Source organism: Camelus ferus, chromosome 32, assembly GCF_009834535.1.
Source record: "Camelus ferus isolate YT-003-E chromosome 32, BCGSAC_Cfer_1.0, whole genome shotgun sequence".
Lineage (NCBI taxonomy): Eukaryota > Metazoa > Chordata > Mammalia > Artiodactyla > Camelidae > Camelus > Camelus ferus.
Window position 1 is genome coordinate 7,115,879 of NC_045727.1, and position 20,883 is coordinate 7,136,761.

General features: G+C 46.5%; 2 protein-coding genes across 4 annotated transcripts in view; one reads left to right on the plus strand and one right to left on the minus strand.

Annotated features, from left to right (window-relative positions):
- WSB2 (WD repeat and SOCS box containing 2) overlaps positions 1 to 20,883 on the plus strand; it is a 26,578-nt gene continuing 5,695 nt past the window's right edge. Inside the window, exons 1-9 of one of the 2 annotated variants that reach the window (XM_032471654.1) lie at positions 1 to 156; positions 6,198 to 6,366; positions 10,917 to 11,161; positions 11,301 to 11,432; positions 13,768 to 13,868; positions 15,033 to 15,205; positions 15,946 to 16,056; positions 16,165 to 16,272; positions 16,871 to 17,029. In XM_032471654.1, the coding sequence (XP_032327545.1) occupies positions 144 to 156; positions 6,198 to 6,366; positions 10,917 to 11,161; positions 11,301 to 11,432; positions 13,768 to 13,868; positions 15,033 to 15,205; positions 15,946 to 16,056; positions 16,165 to 16,272; positions 16,871 to 17,029 (1,211 nt within the window). In that variant the 5' untranslated portion in view covers positions 1 to 143. Of the gene's footprint in view, positions 157 to 6,163; positions 6,367 to 10,916; positions 11,162 to 11,300; positions 11,433 to 13,767; positions 13,869 to 15,032; positions 15,206 to 15,945; positions 16,057 to 16,164; positions 16,273 to 16,870; positions 17,030 to 20,883 lie in introns of those variants that run through there. The other variant, XM_006178985.3, reaches the window with a different exon arrangement.
- The window catches only part of RFC5 (replication factor C subunit 5), a 10,006-nt gene continuing 8,088 nt past the window's right edge, over positions 18,966 to 20,883 (minus strand). For both annotated transcript variants that reach the window (XM_006178987.3, XM_032471655.1), the window contains exons 10-11: positions 20,652 to 20,706; positions 18,966 to 19,588 (exon numbers count right to left, since the gene is read on the minus strand). In XM_006178987.3, the coding sequence (XP_006179049.1) occupies positions 19,492 to 19,588; positions 20,652 to 20,706 (152 nt within the window). In that variant the 3' untranslated portion in view covers positions 18,966 to 19,491. The remainder of the gene's footprint in view (positions 19,589 to 20,651; positions 20,707 to 20,883) is intronic.

The window sequence follows — 20,883 nt, forward strand, 5'->3', positions numbered from 1 at the left end:
CGGCGGCGGCGGCGGCAGCGGCGGCGGCGGCGGCGGGGCTGGGGCGGGGGCTGGGGCGGGGGCCGGGGCGGGGGCGGCATGAGGACCGGCGGCCCGGGGGGCTGAGGCGCCCGCCGCCTGCCGCGGGGCCGCGCGCGTCCTCCATGGAGGCCGGAGGTGAGTGGGGCCGCGGCGCGCGCCCTCCCCGCGCGCGGGGCCGGGCCCGTTCCGCGGGGGTGGGGCGCGGGCTCGGCCGTCGAGGGGGAGGGGGAGGGGAAAGGGGGGGCCCGGCCTGGGCCGTCCGCGTCGGCCGGCGGCGGGGTGCGTGCCCGGCGCCCAGCTTTGTTTCACTTTCGCTGTCAGCAGTCGCCACCCAGCCTCCCGCCGCCGGCCGGACCCGGGGGGGACCGGCCTCTGCGTGGCGAGGATTCCCACCCCCTCTCCCCTCCCGAGACAGTGGGGGGCCCGACCCCGACGCCCCGGTGGGACGCGGGGGGCGCCAAGCCCTGAGGGGGTGGGTGCCCCGGTGCCAGGTGACCCCCTCGAGGTCTGGGTGGACGTCCGTTCTGCCCCTTTAGAAGCTGTGTGATCGTGGATGAGCCACTTAAGCCAAGTCTGTTTTGTATCTGCAACATGGGCTAATAATAGTACCTGCCTCCGTGGGAAGTTGGGAGCTTCCCAGACTTGCCTGTGCATACAAATGGGGTCTGGGGTCCTTATTAAAACACATATGTATTGCTAGCCTCTCCCAGTAGAGACTGATTTGTAGAGGTGGGGTGGAGCTGCGATGCTGATCCCTGGTGGCATGGGTATAGGACAAGTTTAGGTGCACTGATGGGTGAAGTAGTTGCCTCTACCCTTGTTAACAGCTGTCATCAGAAGACGGTGTGGAAGGCAGACACTATTGGATATACTTGGAGGGTCAGCCCAATGAGCAGGCAGTCTTGTGGGAATGGTGTGTTTGTTATGCAAAAGCACAACCTCAAGTCCTTCAGACTTCTCCCTTCCAACCGCTTTGTCCCTGAGCCCCACTAATGTAGAAATTTGGAGTGAACTTGTGATTTATTCTGGGAGTCCCAGCTCTTGAATATACTCCCATGCTTAAAGGCAGTTTACCTTAGGGGAAATTCTCAGAAGGGGTCAAGGCCTAAGGCTCAGAATTTGTTCCAGAACCGCTTTGTGTTCTTTCAGTGAAGTTCAAGCTTCATCCTGGTCTAGAGGATACAGGTTGTGGGTGATTTTGTGTTTCCCTGGCTTGTTTGATGGAGCAGAGGCTGCAGATGGGCAGGTTGAAATCAGGGTATTCCCTGGGGTAGTGTAACTTTTTAATTTGGGAAATGACATTTCTTTGTTGGCTGGAATCAGGCATTCAGTAAAAGATGTAGAGGTAGCTTTCTCCACCTTCCCATCTAGTTAAGGGCTTTTCAGTGAGTGTGTTATCCATAGACTCTTTCTTTTTAAATGGCCCCTACTGTTTGCCTGAAATCTTATGTGAATCTCTTTATAGCTTCCGCTGTCATTTTCATTGACTCCTTTTAGTTAAATCTGAAATCGATCTGGAGCTAGCCTCCCTTTTTAGCAGGAATCTGTTTCCAGTTCTGGGTTTTTTCTGATGATTGACGATGGTGTTTCTGGGTGTGGGCAGAGCTGTTGAGAGCTGCCAAGCTCCTGTTTAAAAAAAAAAAAAAAAGAAAGCCAGAGTTTTACATTCTTTTGAACCTGAATAACAGCCCATTGTAATGTGATTACAATGGACAACAGCAGAAATCTTCAGAGCAGTGATTAGAATGCATTTATTCATTCAGATATTTATTGAGTATCTACTATGTGCCAGGCACTCTTTAGGCCATTGCTGGTTGATAGAAATATAATGTGAGACACATGTGTAATTTGAAATGTTCTAGAATGTTTTAGTACCTTCATTTATAAAAAGTGAAGCAGGTGAAATGGATTCTAAAATTATATCTTTGTCAACCCAGCATATCTAAAATATTATCATTTCAACATGCAATCACAATTACTGGAAATCTTTAGATTTTCTTTCTTTCTTTCTTTCTTTTTTGGTACAAAGTCTTCGAAATACAGAGTATAGTATGTACCAAACAACCCATCTTACTTTGGACTTGCCATACTTCAGAAGGTTAGTAACCACGTGTGGCTCGTGGTTCCTATATTGGACAGCTCAGCCCAATAGCAGTGAACAGTTTGGAGTTGGGGAGAGACACCAGTCACATAAAAGGAACAAGTAAGCAATCAAGAAAAGGTGGGTGAGTGCTGGCTATAAAGAAAAGACAGCGGAGTGAAAGGAAAGTGACTGGGCCACTTTGGATGGTGAGGCCGGATAGGTCTCTGAGGAGGTGACATCAGCACTGAGGCCTGAAAGGTGATACACAGCAGCCAGGAGAAGATCTGGGGCCAGCCAGGCAGTTTTCTAGGCTAATGGAACATCTGATGTAAAGATCCTGGGGCAGGACAAATCACCAGGCTTCCTGCCAGTGAGGGTCATTCATAGCTTCCATCCCTATGTTAAGGTTAGTCTCCTTTCAGAGGAGAGGCCCAGAGTAAATGTATCTTTCCACTCGGCCTGATTTTCCAAACACATCCCAAAGTTTAATTAGAAAACTCTGGGGGAGGGTCTAGCTCAAGTGATAGAGTGTGTGCTTAGCGTGCATGAAGTCCTGGGTTCAGTCCCCAGAACCTCCTCAAATAATAAACTTGATAACTTCCCCTACCCCCTGCCAAACTAAAATAAATAATATGATAAATAAATAAAGTATTTAAATAAAGAAAACTCTGATACATAGAACTTTTCTCCAAGAAAGGCCAGGGCAGGTACAATCCCAGATGAAGCAGGATCCTTTCTTGTTTTTTATTTTTGTTTTTTAAAGTTCTGCACTAATTATGGCTTTCTTTTCCAGCAGGCAAGCTTAGTTTAGGCCCAGACTCCCTTTCAGAATTTCTTTAGTTCCTTGGGTTTTTTCTTCTTTTAGTTCTTGGATTCCTGAGCCTGAAATACCAAGAGATTAAATCCCCAAATCACAGAAATAGAGTGTGAAATCTGGGTATGGCTTATGTTTAAGAAGCATTTCATGTGAAATGTTTGGCAAAGTCACCATAATAGTTAAAAGGGCTTCATTTCATTTATATTTAAAGAGGGATACCATGTGTATTTGTTCCACAAATATTTACTGATTGCCTGCTCTCTGCAGGGGACTGTGCTAGGCACTGGGGATAAATGTACAAGGTCCCTGCTCTGTGGAGTTGATGTCCTAGTTGAAGGGGAGAGATGGTTAATAATCATGATTGTGCTATAAAGAAAATAAAGTGAGGAGTTAGGAAGAACATCGACTTGGCTCTCTAAGGAGTTGTCATTTGAGCTGAGACCTGAATGAAGAGAAGGTGCCAGGCAGGCAGGCAGGCAGGCAGGCAGGCAGGCATGCATGCATTCCAGTGCAGGAAAGTAGCTGGTGCAAAGGCCCTGTGGTCATAACTAATTGAGCCCAGTCAAGGGATGAGAGAAGGCCAGTGTGCAGGACTTCAAGAGCAGGGTGGGGATTTTATTCTGTTGAAACCGATCGCTTTGAGAGGTGAGGAGAATGGGTGATGGGGGCCAAAGAGGAAGCTGGGAGAGCGGTTGAAAGGCTGCTTAGTGAGAGGTGACGCTGCGTAGATTAGATAAGATGATGTTGATGGGACAAGGTTGCATGGGTTCAAGTAGCAGCCATGAGATGGAAGGAAGTTAGGTCTGCCGAGTCTTTTGGAAGCTGACTCAATAGAACTTGTTAATGGATTTGGTTTGGGAGGTAAAGAAAAGAGAAAGCAAGGGTGACCCCTTTACATATTGTGTAGAGCCTCCATGGTATCAAAGGATGGATAATGTGCTTGCTGTGGGGGAAGTGAACTAAATGTGAGTATCATCAGGATGGAACAAAGAAATTTTCACCCAGGGCAAGTGATGAAAATGTACCTCCAGATCAGTCAGTGTCACTTAATATTTGACTACATCTAGTTTCTCAACCTCAGCACTGTTGACATTTTGAGTTTTCATTGTCCAGGGTTGTCCTGTGTGCTGCAGGATGTTTAACAGCATCTGTGGCCTCCACCCATTAGTTACCAGTAGCACCGCCCCTAGTTATTACAACCAAAATGTCACATATCCCCAGGGGGCAAAATTGCCCCCAGTTGAGAGCCACTGGACTACATGAAGGAGGCATTAACAAAGTGGGGCTTTATCACCTTAGGAAAATACCTAGAAATAATGAGAATAAAGAAAATACCACATGATTGCTGAATAACATTGAGAGACCTGTTTTGGATTTAAAATATAAAGTAACTTCTTAGCATACAGTTGTTCATATCCAGAGGAGTGTGCACGTATGGACAAGTAATTGTTTAAATAAAAGGATCGCATGTGCCAACACATACACATTTTCTAGGAGGAATTACCTGGGCCCGTAGAAATGCCGTTTAGACAGACCTGATATATTAAAACCTAAATTTACACATAGAAACTCAGGGAATGAATATTCTCTTTACAAAGGAAACTTCCTTAAATTTTCTTTGAATAGCAGAGCCACAAAAGCTTGGTATGATTTATTACAGTACAGTTCTATTTAAATACAGTTCTCAGCAATACACTGATTTCCTAAAACCTCATGTATTTTCCCAAACATTCCATACAGACACATATAAATATTATATACATATCTGCATCTTTACCATCTGTTTCACTGAATCGGGGTATCATGGGTCATATCGCCATTCTGTATCACTGAAAAAATACTGCCTTTTAAACTATGAAAAGTCACCACTTGACACAGCCTGATTTCAACAAGGTCAAACTGTAAGAAGACTTACAAAGATATGTCCTAAAATACACGAAATAGCTATTTAAATTAGTACCTATCTGGGAGTAGCTTTAAGAGGGTCAGTCTCAGAACTGCTAAAGTAGAACATACTCATCAGGCAGTGACCTCCTTCAGGAGGGAAGCCAGTTTTTATATTAGTGTGTGTCATAATCATAGTGGTCAGCAAATCAGTTCTGAAGGCCTTCAGCTTAGAAGCTTTGTCAGCCATTGAGAATCTCCCTTCAGAGTAGAGACTTGACCTTAGGACTGCCTTCCAGGTCCAGGAGGAAGCACCAGCCAGCCCAGCCCCTGCCCTTCGCAGGCCACCGTGCTAGGCCCCAAGAGCACAAGGGTTAAATTGTCCTGGCGTCTGAAGAAGGATGCCTAAATTCTAGTTTGAGGGGTAGACAGAACAGAGGGAAGTTGTTTACTACAGACGAGAATGAAGTAAGCAGGGTGGGACTTGTTTCCGCTTAGATAGTGTGCGATCTGGGTTCACTTCTCAGTCGCTAATCTTGGTGGGATTCTCATAAGCAGAAAATAGGTCAGGTGTGAACGCGAATGAGTTGCTTGGGGCGCGATGTGTGGCCAGCATGTGACAGGCAGAGAGCCGTAAGGGAAAAGGGGCTGGGGCCGGTGGTGTGGGGTGGGAGGCCGGCGCTCAGCTGCCTTGATTGTGTAGGCAGGTGGGAGCCATGGAACATCTTTGAAAGAACTACCATGATGTGATGTGTGTTTCAGTTTTAGTGGCGTCCCTGGGGGCAGGAAAAGCGTATCAGGAGAGCCTTGTAAAAGATCTGGGCAAGATGGGTTGAAGGTTTAAGCCAGAACAGAGAGGAGATGGACGTGGGAGACAGATCAGGACGCCTGAGCGACAGGAAGCAGGGCAAGCGCTAAACGTGTCAGTCCTGCTGATGGGGCGGATGCTGGTGAGTGACTGGGAGCCTGTGACTCTCAGACCTTCCTCCTTTGCCCAGCTTCCCAGTGGCAGGTTCTCTTTGAAGACCTGCTAGTCTGCACCGTCTAGCGTGATTCTTGCCTGGTCTGTGTCCTCGCTTCCTCTTCAGGTATTTGTAGGAAAATGAGGCCTCCATCCACCAGGTCACCCTCACAAAGGTTACTCTGAGTCATGGTTGACCAGCAGTCAGGAGTGCCAGAACTGAGTAACCCCACTGGAATGTGGCCTGTGGCTACTGTTATTGCCCCAGGTCATTTAAATGACAACTCCCTCCCGGAATCCATAGCGTCCCTCTTTGCCGTGGGGAGACGGTGGCTTTCCTGTGTCTGAGTCAGCAAGGTGGTCAGAGCCTGGCTCTCCCCTTTCCTGGGAAGTGAGGGCGCTTACTTGAAGCATGCTGTCTCCTGTCCCAGAGGAACCACTGCTGCTGGCCGAACTCAAGCCCGGGCGCCCCCACCAGTTTGATTGGAAGTCGAGCTGTGAAACCTGGAGTGTTGCCTTCTCCCCGGATGGTTCCTGGTTCGCCTGGTCTCAAGGACACTGCATTGTCAAGCTGATCCCCTGGCCTCTGGAGGAGCAGTTGTAAGTTCTTTCACACTCCGAGGGATGAGGTGATCGGGGGGAAGACCAGCGCTTTCCCAGATTACTTCTTACCCTTTTGGGTCTCCCTGCCTGTGAGCAGGAGAGGGAAGGTGGCAGAACAGTTCAGGAACTGATCAGTGGGGTTTCCAGAGTTCCACATTCTGTACATGTGAAAATTCTATCGAGATTACATTAGCCCCAGGTTGTTTTTTTTTAACTGCTTTTTTGAGATAAAATTTACATATCATACCATTTGCTCTTTTAAAGGGTACAGTTCAGTGATGTATATTCAGTATATATTCAGTAGTATATTCAGAGTGTGTGTCCATCACCGTGAAACACTGTCGTCACCTCAGAAAGAAACCTACACCCCTTAGCCGTCACTCTCCAATCCCCCTCTGCGCCCCAGCCCCGAGCTGCCACTGATCTACTTCCTGTCTTCATAGATTTGCCTGTTCTGGACATTTCAGAAAAACCATGTCATATACTATGTAGTCTGTTTTGGGAGGGGAGCGGGCGGGGGAATTAGATTTATTTATTTATGTATTTATTAATGGAAGTACTGGGGATTGAACCCAGGACCTCTGTGCTATACCCTCCCCCTCGCACTGCGTAGTCTTTTGACTGGCTTCTTTCACTTAGGATACTGTTTTCACAGTTCCACGTTGTAGCACAACTTCGTTTCCTTTATTGCCAAGTAATACTCCATTTTATGGAGATAACCTCATTTTGTTTATAAGTTTATCAGCTGGTGAACATTTAGGTTGTTTCCACTTTTCGGATGTTACAAATAATGCTGCTGTGAAAATTCAGATACGAGTTTTTGTGTGGATATGTTTTCGTATACGTTTAACTGTTGGAGAGACTGTCCGACTGTTTTCCAAAGTGGCTGCACCATTTTACAATCCCACCAGCAATGCTGGAGATTTCCAAATTTTCCACATCCTCACCAACACTTGTTGTCTGTCTTTTTGGTCATAGCATAGCCCACCCTAGTGGGTATGAAATGACATCTCATGTGGGTTTGATTTGCATTTCCTTGATGGCTGCTGATATCGAGCACCTTTTCATGTGCTTTTTGGCCCTTTGCATATCTTCTCTGGAGAAATGTCTATTCAGATCCTTGGCCCATTTTAAAATTGGGTAATTGTCTTTTTATTACCTGCCAAGTTTAGTTTCTGATATTAACCAGCTTTTCTTTCTTTGGACTGGACAAGTCCTAGTGTCTGAATGCTTTGAGCTCCCAGTCAGATGGCCCAGGGTCTAATTTTTTTCATTTGTCCCAGGGCAACTCTACGTCTGTATTTATTTATTTAGCCAAAATTTGTTGCAAGTCTTACTTGCCTGACCCAGAGGCAGGGGCCGAGAATCCTGAAATAAATCAAACATGACCCCTGTCCTTGAGGGTCTCATTTGCTTTGCTTTAAGCATTACTTGTAAGGCGCGTGTTAGATTTCAGTTTTTTATAAGTTCAGTCTGAAACTTTTCGATGATAGGTAACGCTGTTGAGAGTTTGCAGAGATGGGTGCTCTGCACACTGCTGGGTTGAGGAGAATAAATTCGTGCACTTTCTGGAAGGAAGGCTGTTTGGCAGTAGGTGTCACGGACCTTGAGACTATTCTTCCTGCAGTTAGGGATCTCAGAAATAAGGTCATCCATTTACATACACTGATTTTCAACATGAAAGTAATCATATATTAGTTGAAAATCAGAAATAGTTTAAAATCTGGTGATGAGAAAGTGGTTAAGGAAATTGTGGTGTTAACATGGTAGTGATAGTTTTGCAGCCATCAAAGATTGTGTGTTTTTTGTTTTTAACCATAATTTTTAGTTTCTTCTGTGCTCAGTTTAATAATAATGCCAAGATCATTCATTATTTATTGATCCTCAGTCTAAATACCAGGGACGCAACTTCATATCCAGTCTTAAGTCTGATGGAGATGTCTAGTCAGAAAAAGGTTTTTTAAAAATCATAAAATGGAAAATCTGTTATTTCCCTGAATATCACTCTCACTTTCAAATATATATATAACTGCACATAAAAATATTTCCCATATTAACTGAAGAAAATGGGAATTTAAGCATTAACCCTTTTTGTGTATGTATTGTTTAATATAATGCAAGATGTTATTGTTAAATAAGAAGTTAATTGTTTTAGGGAAAACCACATATTTTGAAGAATAATAACTTGAGAAAATGCTTACATTACAAGGCTTTTTGAGAAAAACAAGCCATAAAACTATATGTGCAATATGACCCCAAATTTGTTTTTTAAAAACGAATGTACACAAAATTAAAAATTTATAGTGCAGTGTTTACTGTGGTCAGAGTGGTGGTAGGGTCTGGGTAATTTTTATAATTTTCTCATTTTCAAATTTTCCCCATGTTTCTCTGTTTATAATTTAAAATAATTGTTATTTTATAAGTCCTCTAAAAGGGGAAATCTGGGGCCTTTATATTCTTGTTAGAATTGTTACATATTAAAAAAAAATACAATGCTTTTGATATTGAGCAAATAATTGATATTAACCAAATAAATGTACTACTTTTAGAAAGAAAAATTTCAAAACAAACATAAAAAAAAACCTCAAAAATTCTGAGAAACTTGCATTTCAGTGAAGTCTCCCCAACGACTCTCCCTTGCCCCGAGCCGCCCCTTCCCACGCGCCCACCTCCCACCTCCCGTGTAACTCACCCCTTGAGTTCATTGGCAAACTCTAAAGCCACGGCATCTGCTGAACATAAGGCCAGAACACCCAGGACTCGAGTGCTAGTTCCAGTTCTGCCCCAATTTTGTGACCCCAGGAAAGTTAAGTCTACCCCTAATGTGGAAATTTTAGCATCCCTTCCTAGAGGAATTAACTTTATGATATTAAAATGAATTAATATGTAAGTTTGCCATAATTCCTTTGGAATGAAGTAGCTATAGTTGTATCCTTTATTTCAACTACAGAAATTAGGATTTTATAAAGAATAAAACGTAACTGGGAAGGTCCCAGGCGGGCCCGCAGAGCTCGCCCCGCAGGCGCCTTCACTGCTGCTTCCGGATGAGGGCGGATGCGGGCTCGGGCGGCAGGCCTTCCCGGCGCGGGGGGGGGGGGGGGGAGGCCGGGCCGTGTGCGCGCTGCCCGGGCCTCATCGAAAAGACACCGTCACATTCAGCTATTTTGTCACAATGACAAATTTTCAAGTCACGTTTGGCCATTTCGACTTGGTGTCGGGAAACTTTCTGTAAGGGCCGAGATAGTAAATATTTTGGGCTTTGCGGGCCGTGTGTCTCTGTCGGGCCTCGTCAGCGCTGCCGCTGAGTTGTGGAAGCAGCCCTGGGGGCGATGCCCCAGGTGAGCGAGGGGCTCCGGTGAGACCTCCTTGCAAAACGGCTGGGCACGCTTCGCCAACCTCTGGTTTAGACTAAGAGGGTTTTAGAGCTCAAGGAGCCTCCATTAGCCTCAGTGTCTCCCTTCTAGTTCTATAGGTGAGCTTGGTTAAAATTCTTAAATGTATTCCAACCACACAGTTGACAAAAATGTGATTTACTTACAACCTTTCGGGAGCGAATGTCATACATAAAGAAGTTCAACTACATCTGCATTGACTGTAGGGTTTTTCATGGAAATGAATTCCAGCTTTATCATCACCATTTCCCCCAGTTTGATAAACCCCAGAGTGTGGTCAGAGTCCCATGTAGAAAAATGGGACCAAATACTTGCACTGATAAAGTGTAACGCAGACAGGAAACTTCGAGTTGGCTGGCCGAACTCCAGGGCTGTTTAATTGCTCGTGCCTTTGAGAAGTTGTCTGAGAGGCAGAGCGGTGGGCAGGGCCCCGTTTCTTAGGGACTGGGTCTCATTTAGCTTGTCTGGGCCTGTGGTTCTGCGTAAGTAGAATGTCGGAGGAAAGGGTCGGGCTGCAGGATCTTTCAGGTCAGCGTGCCCCTGAACAGCTCTGAGTTCTCCCCTTGACTGCTCTGCTGGTTGGTTCCTGGGCTGGATGTACCATCAGAGAAGTAAATGAAAGAGCCTCGTTCATTGATTGGAACAAAGTGAGTGAAGGTGGAAATCGGTGTGAACCAAGCAAACTGGTGGCCGGAAAGGGGTTTATTGTCCTGCTCATTAGGGGCTTTCTGAGCTGGCGATAAGGGGGGGGGGTCATCAGGCAGGAGAGCAGCAGATGGATGTTCAGGCTCTAAGCTCTGTCCTAGTTCCTTCCAGACCTACCGCATGCTTTCTTTCTCCTGGGAACATCTTTCCTTCCATGCAGCAAAACCCAGGAGAGCTTTCTGAGACGTGACTGGTTCTCAGGAGCATCTGTGATCTAGTTATCCCACAAGGCAGGTCACCCCACTGCAGGGCTGTCACCAGTGGGATGAGCCACGGCCAGTGAAGTCTCTGTTATGTGAATTCTGAAAAGAAATAAAAACAAAAGTCATACTAGAATTCACTGAAGGCCAGTTTGTTTCTAGGACTTTAAAAGCTTAGATACCCCAGAATGAAGAGTTGGTTGACTTGATGGCAGTTTCAAACTCATTAAGAACTCTCTGCTTTCCCCAGCATCCCTAAAGCATTTGAAGCCAAAAGCCGAAGCAGCAAAAATGATACAAAGGGGCGAGGGAGCCCAAAGGAGAAGACGCTGGATTGTGGGCAGATTGTCTGGGGTCTGGCCTTCAGCCCGTGGCCTTCTCCACCCGGCAGGAAGCTCTGGGCGCGCCGCCATCCCCAGGTGCCGGACGTCTCCTGCCTGATCCTTGCTACAGGGCTCAATGATGGGCAGATCAAGATTTGGGAGGTACAGACAGGTAGGTCATTCCTGGCTGAGACCAGGCCCCGGGGGCTTGTGTGCACCTTCTGATAGCCCCCAGTTGGCCGAGGGTTGTGGCCGTAACTGGCTGGTGGTGCCACCTCTCCCACTGACTGTGTGCTCCTCTCCCACGCCAGGGCTCCTGCTCCTGAACCTCTCCGGCCACCAAGACGTCGTGAGAGATCTGAGCTTCACGCCCAGTGGCAATTTGATTTTGGTCTCTGCGTCTCGGGATAAGACTCTTCGCATCTGGGACCTGAATAAACATGGTATGGAGGTCATGGAACAACTCGGCAATTCCAAAAATACTGTATTTGCCCCTCTCTCTACTTGATCAATGTCCTTTTTGTACAACAGTGTTTCTCAACCTTTCTTCTATTACTGCCTCCTGTGGAGACTTTTTAGACATTTTTTTCCTAGTAACCCTCCCCTCACCACCCAGGAGATTTTCATACCAAACATATACTGTATGTCTGTTCCTGTTCTGAATAACATATCTATGCTTTGTATATAAAACGTGTTTCTGGCCATCAAGACCCAGTTTTCAGCCCTTCTGAAAATACTTGATATAGAATAGGCTTTCTCGGCTGTGACCTTTTGGGCTGGGTAGCTCTGTTATGTGCCATCCTGTGCTTCTAGGATGTTGAGCAGCATCCCTGGCCTCCTACCCATTAGATGCCTGTAGCACCCTCTCCAGTTGTGACAATGACAAATGTCTCCAGAAGTCCCCCAGTGTCCACATCGAGGCCAAAGTCTCTCTGGGGTTGAGAACTGCTGATCTAGAATAAGTCGGCTATGTTGAGTACTTCCTGTTAGAAATAAAGTTTCTTTGTAAAGTAGAATCTACGTATAGAAGAATTCTCTCAGGCCGGGGTGGGGGATGGGGTGTGTCAGCTTTCATGCATTTTAAGCAGGACTGTATCCCGGAGTGGCCTGATAAAGAATTCCACATGTCTCTTGTGTTGATCCTTAGCAGGAAAGGTGACACAGGGAAGGGGAATTTGTTACCAGGCCACTTCTCCCTCAGGTGGGCAGGGACGCAGGTGCAGAAGAGGTGGAAGGAGGAAATGGCGATGTGGACAGTTCGTGACGGGCACACTCGTCCCTGGGAATGCAGAGTCCAAGCCGTGACTGTTCCAGCTCTCACAGCTGTGAGAGGGGACCTGTCTGTGTCCTCTTAGAAATGAGCCTGATAGCTTGTCAGACAGCTAAGGAGACAGATGCCTGTGGTGTCCTCCTCTGAAGGCGCCTAGTCCCCCAGAGAACTCTGCGTAGCTTCTGCCCCTTGCCGTGGAACTTGTGGTCACAGTGGAAGGCAGGCCTGCTGGCTGGGAAGGCTTCTCCAAGGCAGCACCGTTTGTGATGATTGTCCAGAGGCCACTTGCCACCACCTGAGGCAGGTCCTTGAAGTTTTGAAAATCGCATGGCTGTTGGGAAGGGAGGACTAGCTGAAGGGGACTGTGCAGGGTGGACTGGCCGATGTTAGGGCTTTTCAAGGAGAGGAGGGAAGTGAGTACATGTTCTTGGGTCCCAGGCCCTGCCCACACACCCTGCCTTAATTTACTCACTTACAACTACCCGGGGAGGGGGGCAAAAATATGTATTTTTATATATAAAAATAAATACATATTATTTATATAGACCGACACATACACGTAAATTCATAAATGCGTCTGTATGACTGTGTGTATTCTTCCCCCTTTTGTTTCGGCTTCTCCCCCTGAACTTTCTCATCCTCCCCTCCGTTCCATTCCTCCGTAATCCCCCTGCAGTCTTGTAGCCCGTGCTAAGAGGCTTCCGTATTTCTCTCTGTACGTGTATAATGCTATTCAGACACTCATACTTTCACATTTATGACTTTTGCAATCATTGTTTAAAGAAAAATGGAATCATATTGCTTTTTTATTAGATAGTACTCCATGTGGTTCATCTGAATTAACGGTGGACTACTACCCTTTAGTCGTCTGTTTCTCTGTGATGGGCATTTAGTTTTATCCAAAACTGGAGACCTGGAGAGATTACGTGAGTGACCCAGGGTTATGTGCAGAGTAAACAGTGGATCCAGGGTTCAAACCCGAGTCTGCCTGCCTCCAGAGCATGTGGCCCTAATTACTCCGCACCACTGCTCATCCCGACATCCTGGTGAGGTGGGAGGAGGGTGAGGGTGGGATCCTTGTGACTCGGGAAACCACTACAGAGAGTAAACGACAGAGAATTAAAGATTAACACCCTCCCAAATTTGGAAGGTGCTCCAGAGTAATTGAGGTGGTTGGGGGACCTGAAGAGAATGTTCTGTGCAATCGGAGGGATTTGGCAATCCTGATCTGTGGACAGCCTTTATCCTGCTGACCTTGTGGATCTTGGTGAAGCTATGGGTGATGATTTTCCTTGGGCATTAGAATATCCTGTTAACAGGTTCCAGGTGTTTAAAAGACAAATCCTGTTATATTTCTTTCTCTGCATTAAAAAAGTGGGCCTTTGGGCTCAGCTGATAGAGAACCAGTGGATAGAGTGGGTGGGTGGGGGCCACTCCCACCAGTTCTTCAGTCTTCCTGCTTTGTGGTTTTGAGAGTTGGTTCACCATTTGCTTCGTTTCTCTGCCAGGTAAACAGATCCAGGTGTTATCGGGCCACCTGCAGTGGGTTTACTGCTGCTCCATCTCGCCAGACTGCAGCATGCTGTGTTCTGCGGCTGGAGAGAAGTCGGTGAGTCCTAACCATGGGGTGCCGTTTGCCCTGTTGCCTTAGTTCAGCAAGACAGGGAAGTCTGAAACGGCCTTGTGTGTCAGAGGGTAAATGAGCCAGCGTCCTCAGAGCCCATCTGCAGCTCACTCCAACGGAAGGCCCGCTGCTGGCCCGGGCCCCACTGCATGCCTCCCTTTTCACTTGCACTTTGACATGAGCCCCACAAGAGGAGGTGTTTGAAAGTAGATCGCTCCCATTGTCGGAGAACTGTTTGCCTTCATAGAATGGGAAAGTGGTGCTTTTAAAATTTTTTTCCCCTTGGAGTCTCAGATTTTAAAAGTTGCAATCCACATGTAGATCCAGGTTTCCTTTGAACTGTCTAATTTGAGTCCACCTAATTAGAATTTTCATTTCAAGTTATAGAATGCACAGTTACTTGTTGAACTTCGTCCTGAAATACTGTCTATTATAAGAGAAGTATTAGAAACCCAGCTACCATTGGGAGCAGTTTGTTTGAGCTTTTTATCTGTGTCGAGCTGTTGTTTGCTGTGACTGACTTGGTAAAGTTAAGAGTTCACTATTTGGTACAGCCCAAGTAGTTAATCATTGATTTGAGGTTTGCAACTATGTGAAAGTAAGAGTTTTCTTAAAGGAAAGAAAATAAAATCCTTCTTTTAATGATTCTCAGAAAGGTGTAAAGTAATGAGCTGGGTCAGACCTACAGTTGTGGGGCGGATTTCTCTGCTCCTGTGAACAAAAGAGGGGTGTAAAATGGCTTTGTTGGTTGCCCTGGGGTTCACTTCTGGCCCCTATTTTTGGCTCTTAAGTGAAAGGCAGAGGTAGCCCTTGGCTGAGGTCTTCAGCACGGATTGCCCTGCTGGCTGAGAGGGCCCCGAAGCCTCTGCTGACACACGCGGGCAGGCCGCCTGCCGGGGTCATTGGTTTCTTCTCCCCTAAAGCCAGCACTTTGAGCATGCCCATTAGTTGGGTGCCTCAAGAATCCAGACCTGTTAACTTACCGAAACCTATGTGATACGTTCTGGAAGAAGACACAGAAAAGGCGAGTGGAGAACTTGGCGTCCCCCGGCCGTGGGGCCTGGAGAGGCGCAGCGTGCCTTCCACTCACTGTTCACGTCCCGAGCACGTTGTTTCTGCCCCTGACCAGGCACCTGTTCCTTTCCACAGGTCTTCCTATGGAGCATGCGGTCCTACACATTAATCCGGAAGCTAGAGGGCCACCAAAGCAGCGTCGTCTCTTGTGACTTCTCCCCCGACTCGGCCTTGCTTGTCACGGCTTCTTACGACACCAGTGTGATCATGTGGGACCCCTACACTGGCGAGAGGCTGAGGTCACTCTAGTAAGGACTGCTACCCTGCTCACGACTTCCTGGTGGGGCGACCGCTGAGAAACCTGTCTCGGCCCAGGATGTGGGAGGGGACAACCTGGGTGAAAGGACATGGTGTATTCACGTTTATTCTAAGGCAGTGGTGTGCAGCAGTGTCTCGTTGTCAGATAAGTTCTCAGATTAGACGGAATGCCTTCAAGGCTCCTGGTATGGGAGGCTGTCTGTACTGCTTTGGATTCAGCGTTATGAAACCTCACAGTGACTCTTTCTTTCCGTTTACTAATAACTGTAGTAACAAGTTCAGAATGATCCTCTTATCGAAACTGTTATTTCCAAAGTGAATTTTCGTGTTCTCACCAACTTGGTCTCCTTTCCCCCTTTGTCTCTGTTGTTTTCTGAAGCAAATAATAGGTAGTCCTATAATTATCATGTATCTTAGCCTAAAAAAGACTTTCAGTTTGTACTGTGGCATTAAAGTGAGGGCTGACCTACTTTGCATAAGGAAATCAGCACAGGGAGCGTTAGTAACCCTTCAGCCCCCGTCACAAGACACTTGGAGCTGCATGAAATGCGCTTCTGTCCAGTCTTCTTTACCAGGCTGCAAATCCCAAGGTTTAACTTGTGGGCTACAGGATGTGTCTGGAACCTTGCCGTGGCCGTGGCAGTTCGGCCTCCTGCCTAGGGAGGAAGGTGGCGGGTGGAGGGTGGCCCTCACTCCAGGCCTGCCTGCAGTCTTGTTTCTTTCTCCTCAGCCACACCCAGCTCAGCCCTGCCATGGATGACACTGACGTCCACATTAGCTCCCTGAGATCTGTGTGCTTCTCTCCCGAAGGCTTGTACCTCGCCACAGTGGCGGATGACAGGTAATGAAGAGAGGCCTCTTTGTGCAGCCTCAGAGCAACTGTAATTGCAGGTTACCTGTGGGGTCTGGCCCCAGGTCTGCTAACGTGCACTCGTACCTTCTCCTCCAGGCTCCTCAGGATCTGGGCCCTCGAAGTGAAAACTCCGATTGCGTTTGCTCCTATGACCAATGGTCTTTGCTGCACATTTTTTCCACATGGTGGAGTTATTGCCACAGGGTATGTATCTGTGAGCTGAACAGATGGGTGGCGATTTCTGCTGAGTATACCATGTAGCTTTTTAAGGAAAGAAAGCATCTAGAATTTTCTTGCCTATGAGAAAGCCTTTAAGGAAATCTGAGATTACATAAAGCTCTAATATTCTATTCTGCTGATACAGGTTATTATTTACTCTTAATATTTAACCTAAATGTAATTAAAGATCTACACTTCATGCTACCTAATTGGCCAAGTCTGCCAGGAAGCATATATTATGATGATGCAGAATTTATACGGGAAACCACTTAGAGCAGAGACTACCTTACAGGGAACATCTGTGGTTCAGTAGGTGGCACTCGTCCCTGTCATGTTCAGCCCATAGTATGATGTATAAGGGGGTGTGCTGACAGAGAGAGCACTTTGAAATCAAAGCACCCCTAATCCTCTCAGCAGCCTTCATCATTCCACAGCACAGCCTTTGCTCTGTTTCCAAGGTCCGGGTTGCATTTCACTCTCCGGAGTCTCCTGCTTGTGCAGGTCAGAGTAGAAACAATATCTATTGCAGTGAAAACATACGTTTCCAAGGTCTGTCTTAACACTGGCTTCTGTTTCATTTCAGGACAAGGGATGGCCACGTCCAGTTCTGGACAGCTCCTAGGGTCCTCTCATCACTGAAGCACTTATGCCGGAAAGCCCTGCGAAGTTTCCTGACAACGTACCAAGTGCTAGCACTGCCGATCCCCAAGAAAATGAAAGAGTTCCTCACGTACAGGACTTTGTAAGCAGTTCTCTGTAGTCTTTTCTTTGTAGCAGGATAAATCTCCTGACAAAGGAGTAGCTGGAATAATGGGCCAAACATCTGGTCTTGGATTGAAATAGAATTTCGCTTTGGGATTGTGAATAGAATGTAGCAAAACCAGATTCCAGCAGACTCACCATGAGTCTCTTCTCCATGACATGTGAGAGTCAGTCATAGATGATGGGGACCTTAAGTCCTCAGTCCGCTGACAGACAGCAATGCTGGACCCTTTCTAGTTGTTTTGATTTCAAGTGCGGTTACTCGTGTTGTTTTGCTGATAGGAGCACCTGGACCCGGAGAGCCTCTCTGTAGTGGCGGACAAGTGCCAACTCCCTGGACGGGGTGTTGCCTCTGCCTCGTGTCCGTCATTGTTTCAGAGGCAGAGGAGGCACTGTTGAGAGTTTTCTCCTGCTGGGTCAGAGTGGTTTTGATGTTGGCAAGCACCTTCCTTCCTCTGGCTCCCCTCTGACCAGCAGGATGGTGTTCGTGGAGCCGTCTGGTGTGAGGTATTATGTAGCTTCACTGATGTGCAGGTGAATCAGAGGCTGTGCTCCTGATACAGACACTAGAATTGGCTTTTTTCTTTTTTTAAACAATGGTGTGCATGTGCGGGAGGTGCCAGACTGGCATGTCAGATTACACAGGACGTATTCCTGAACTGCATGACCGTTCAGATGGCTACTGAGTTGTCAGTCGTTTCCCATTCGTTAGCATATTTATTTGTATTTTTCTCAACAGATGTTAAGGTACAACTGTGTTTTTCTTGCTGGTCTCTAAAAACCACAGTACTTAAATCCCAATAGTCGTGAACATGTCTCTTCTTACTTGTGAAAAGAATGGTGTCGTCACTTCAGCTGATTTTCTTATGTACGAGATCTGACTTCACTGCTTCACCTCATTGGACTAATCAGCCAGTGTCAACTCTACCCTCTACAAAACGAGCTCCTTCAAAGTACTGTTCTCCCTCAGTGGCATAGTTACCTAATCAAGACACCTCATTCAAACAAAACCTGCCTTTGGAAAATTTAATATATTTTAAATTATTTTAAAAGAAATGCAGTTATCTCATCCTTTGGCTTTCTTGCTAGGTGCTTTATGGAGGCCTGTGTACCGTCATAAAGTGTGTTGAAAAAATAGGGGAGTCTCTCCTCTGCTGCCTTTGTTGCTGAAGAAAAACATTTCAAGATGAGAGGCTTTCATTGAAGGAAAAAAAGTTAAAAGCTTTTGGCTCGTCATTTCATTTTTTCCATTAAGAAAAAAAACCCCCACCTTTTAGAACAAGTGAGTACGAGACAGCTAGGGAATGGATTGGGCCCAATTTTAATTTGTTGTTTGAAATGCCAGAACTACCACGTACAGCACAGCCTTGGAGCCCTGGGCAGCTGCCGTGAGGCCCCCCTTGGCCATTAGCTCCAAACTTTGCTGTTGTCCTTTGGCAGCGAGTTCTACGTGAGTGCAGGGCATAACCAGCTTCTCCCTTTTGATAGTACAAGATCTGGGTATCTTTATAAAGGACTGCCTCCAAAGAAAGTTGGTTCTGTGATACCAGAGATGGAGGAGGCTTTTCCATGTAAATGCAAGTTAAACAGGTCATCGTCTGTGTAACTAAGCAGAGAGTCCCTTGTAACACAGCAGGGAAGCGGCTTTACCTTTACTGTGAAGAACGCTATCACAAATGCAGCACAGATGCTCGATGGTTTATACACTGCTACAGTCGTACACGAGTCCTAATCCTTTCACCAGTTGCAGGTTTGCAGTCAGGCTTAATCTCATGTGCCCTGGGTGCAACAGGTCCGTGTTGGACAACCAGTGACCCCAACAGCATCATTTAAAATGAAAGTCTCCTCTACTGTCACCACCAGTTAGGAACTTGCTAGCACCTCTCCTACTTCAAAAGGAGAAATAAAAAGACCAATTTTTAAAGTAAGGAAATTGAGTCCATTTTATAAGTATAATAGTGTGGACCAGAAACCCATTAACCCCTATGTAGAGACGGTGCCACAGATTAGATTCACAAAGTTAATTCTGGAGCTGTTCTGTTTACCTTGAGTTGGAGGACACCTGGACCATATTAGATCTGAAAGCCTGATGTTCCAAATGGGGCAGGTCAATTTCCCATCGTCCAAGCAATTCAAGGGTAAAAGCCTTCAGGCTGAAACAGGGTTTTGCTCCCCCCACCCCCACCCCCCTTATAAAACACAAACAAGCAGTGCAGTAAGAGCTGTACATTAAAATTATTTTGTACATCCCACTCCAAACAGCCACAAACATGGTACTTTTTAAATGTCTGCCAACCATGCCTGGAACAATTTTCCACAACGGGGGTGGGGGGTTGGGGGTGCTTTGTCCCCCAGCCCAGGCAGCAGTTCATCTGTAACGGAGTCCCCTGCTCTCCAGTCACTGCTGGGCCTGAGGACTGGCAGTGAAATCGTCCTCAGCACCTAGGCCTCTGTGACAATCAGGTCTCTGGTGACTTGAAAAGCGGCAATGAGGGAACTCAGCTGAATCTTCTCATTGGTGCCTACAGAAAGTCTGTACCTGAAAGAAATCAAACGAAAGGTAAGAGAAAATACCACCACAGCTGCATTTTGACAAGAGAACAATAGCAAACTGCAATTCGGCTGCAGGAGGACAGGAAGGAGGTAATAAAAATTTATCCCAAACAGCAGTCTTGTGTGTTTCCCCTAACATTTTCTTCACTGCCTCAAAGATTCATTTATAAATTTGATTCCAGTTCGGGAGGAAAAATTAAATTAAAAAAAAATTGCTACCAGTAGTAGTGTTCGGAACTTACCTTTGTTTGAGCTCTATGTGGATATGCAGAATTTATGTGATTAAGGACTATTTCTTGACCCACAAAATGCACTGAGAGGAACTGTAAGATTTCCTTCCTCTTAATCCTGCAAGTGTGGCTGGCGTATGGGTGGTTCTGTGGTCTAGTCAGTGAAGAGGACAGCGGTGTCTGACCTCTGACCTTGCCCCCTTTAAGTGTCCAGCCGCTGAAAGCACAGCCACGCTACTCCCAGCGTGACGGGAAGTGGTGACCTAACTGGCACGTGTGAAAGCCACTGATGGCAGATTAGAGCTGGCTTCTGTGGATGTCTGTTTGGAACCCAGCGCTTTTGTCTACTGAAATGACAGCTGCCGGCTTCACTGGGGGCTCATAACTGTGTTTACTGAACCAGGCAAAGTGGAAAACTGGGTTTATGTTTACTTTCCCCGCAATATGCTTTGTATGCCAAAATGCCTTAATAACAGCTGGATAGCTGGTCGTCCCAAAGGACCTAGATGTCTGAGCTGAAGCAGGCCTCCCAAGTAACCAGAGCATGTCTAGACCCAAGGGGCGCCACGCCTTTGGGGCCTGAGGAGAGGCCCTCGCCTCAAACACGCAGCTGAGCTGTCCCTGTGCTCGTGTTGATCCATCTGAACCCTACATCAGCAGCTCACACCCCTTCCCAGACTGTCTGATAATCCCACCAAAAACGAGACTGTACTACATATACTGTATAAATGATTTGGACACAACAGTTGAAAGCAAGCAAGTAGAAACAAAAGACTCACAACACAGGAAAAGAATTAAAATTGGGAAATAAATACTTACTCAATGTCTGCCATTTTGGTCAATAAATGTATTCGAACTGAAGATGGAAAGTCAACTGGGGAAAAAACAAAAGCAAGCGAGTGGGGTCTGTAACTACCTACTACTGAAAAAAAAATCACAGAAGACATGTATGAGTTTCAACTTAGATGATACTAAAACTTCTTTTGAGCTCACTGATCTCAAGATAGCACACCTCTAAGGAAGTGAGAAGTGTATGGGTTTTCACAGTTTT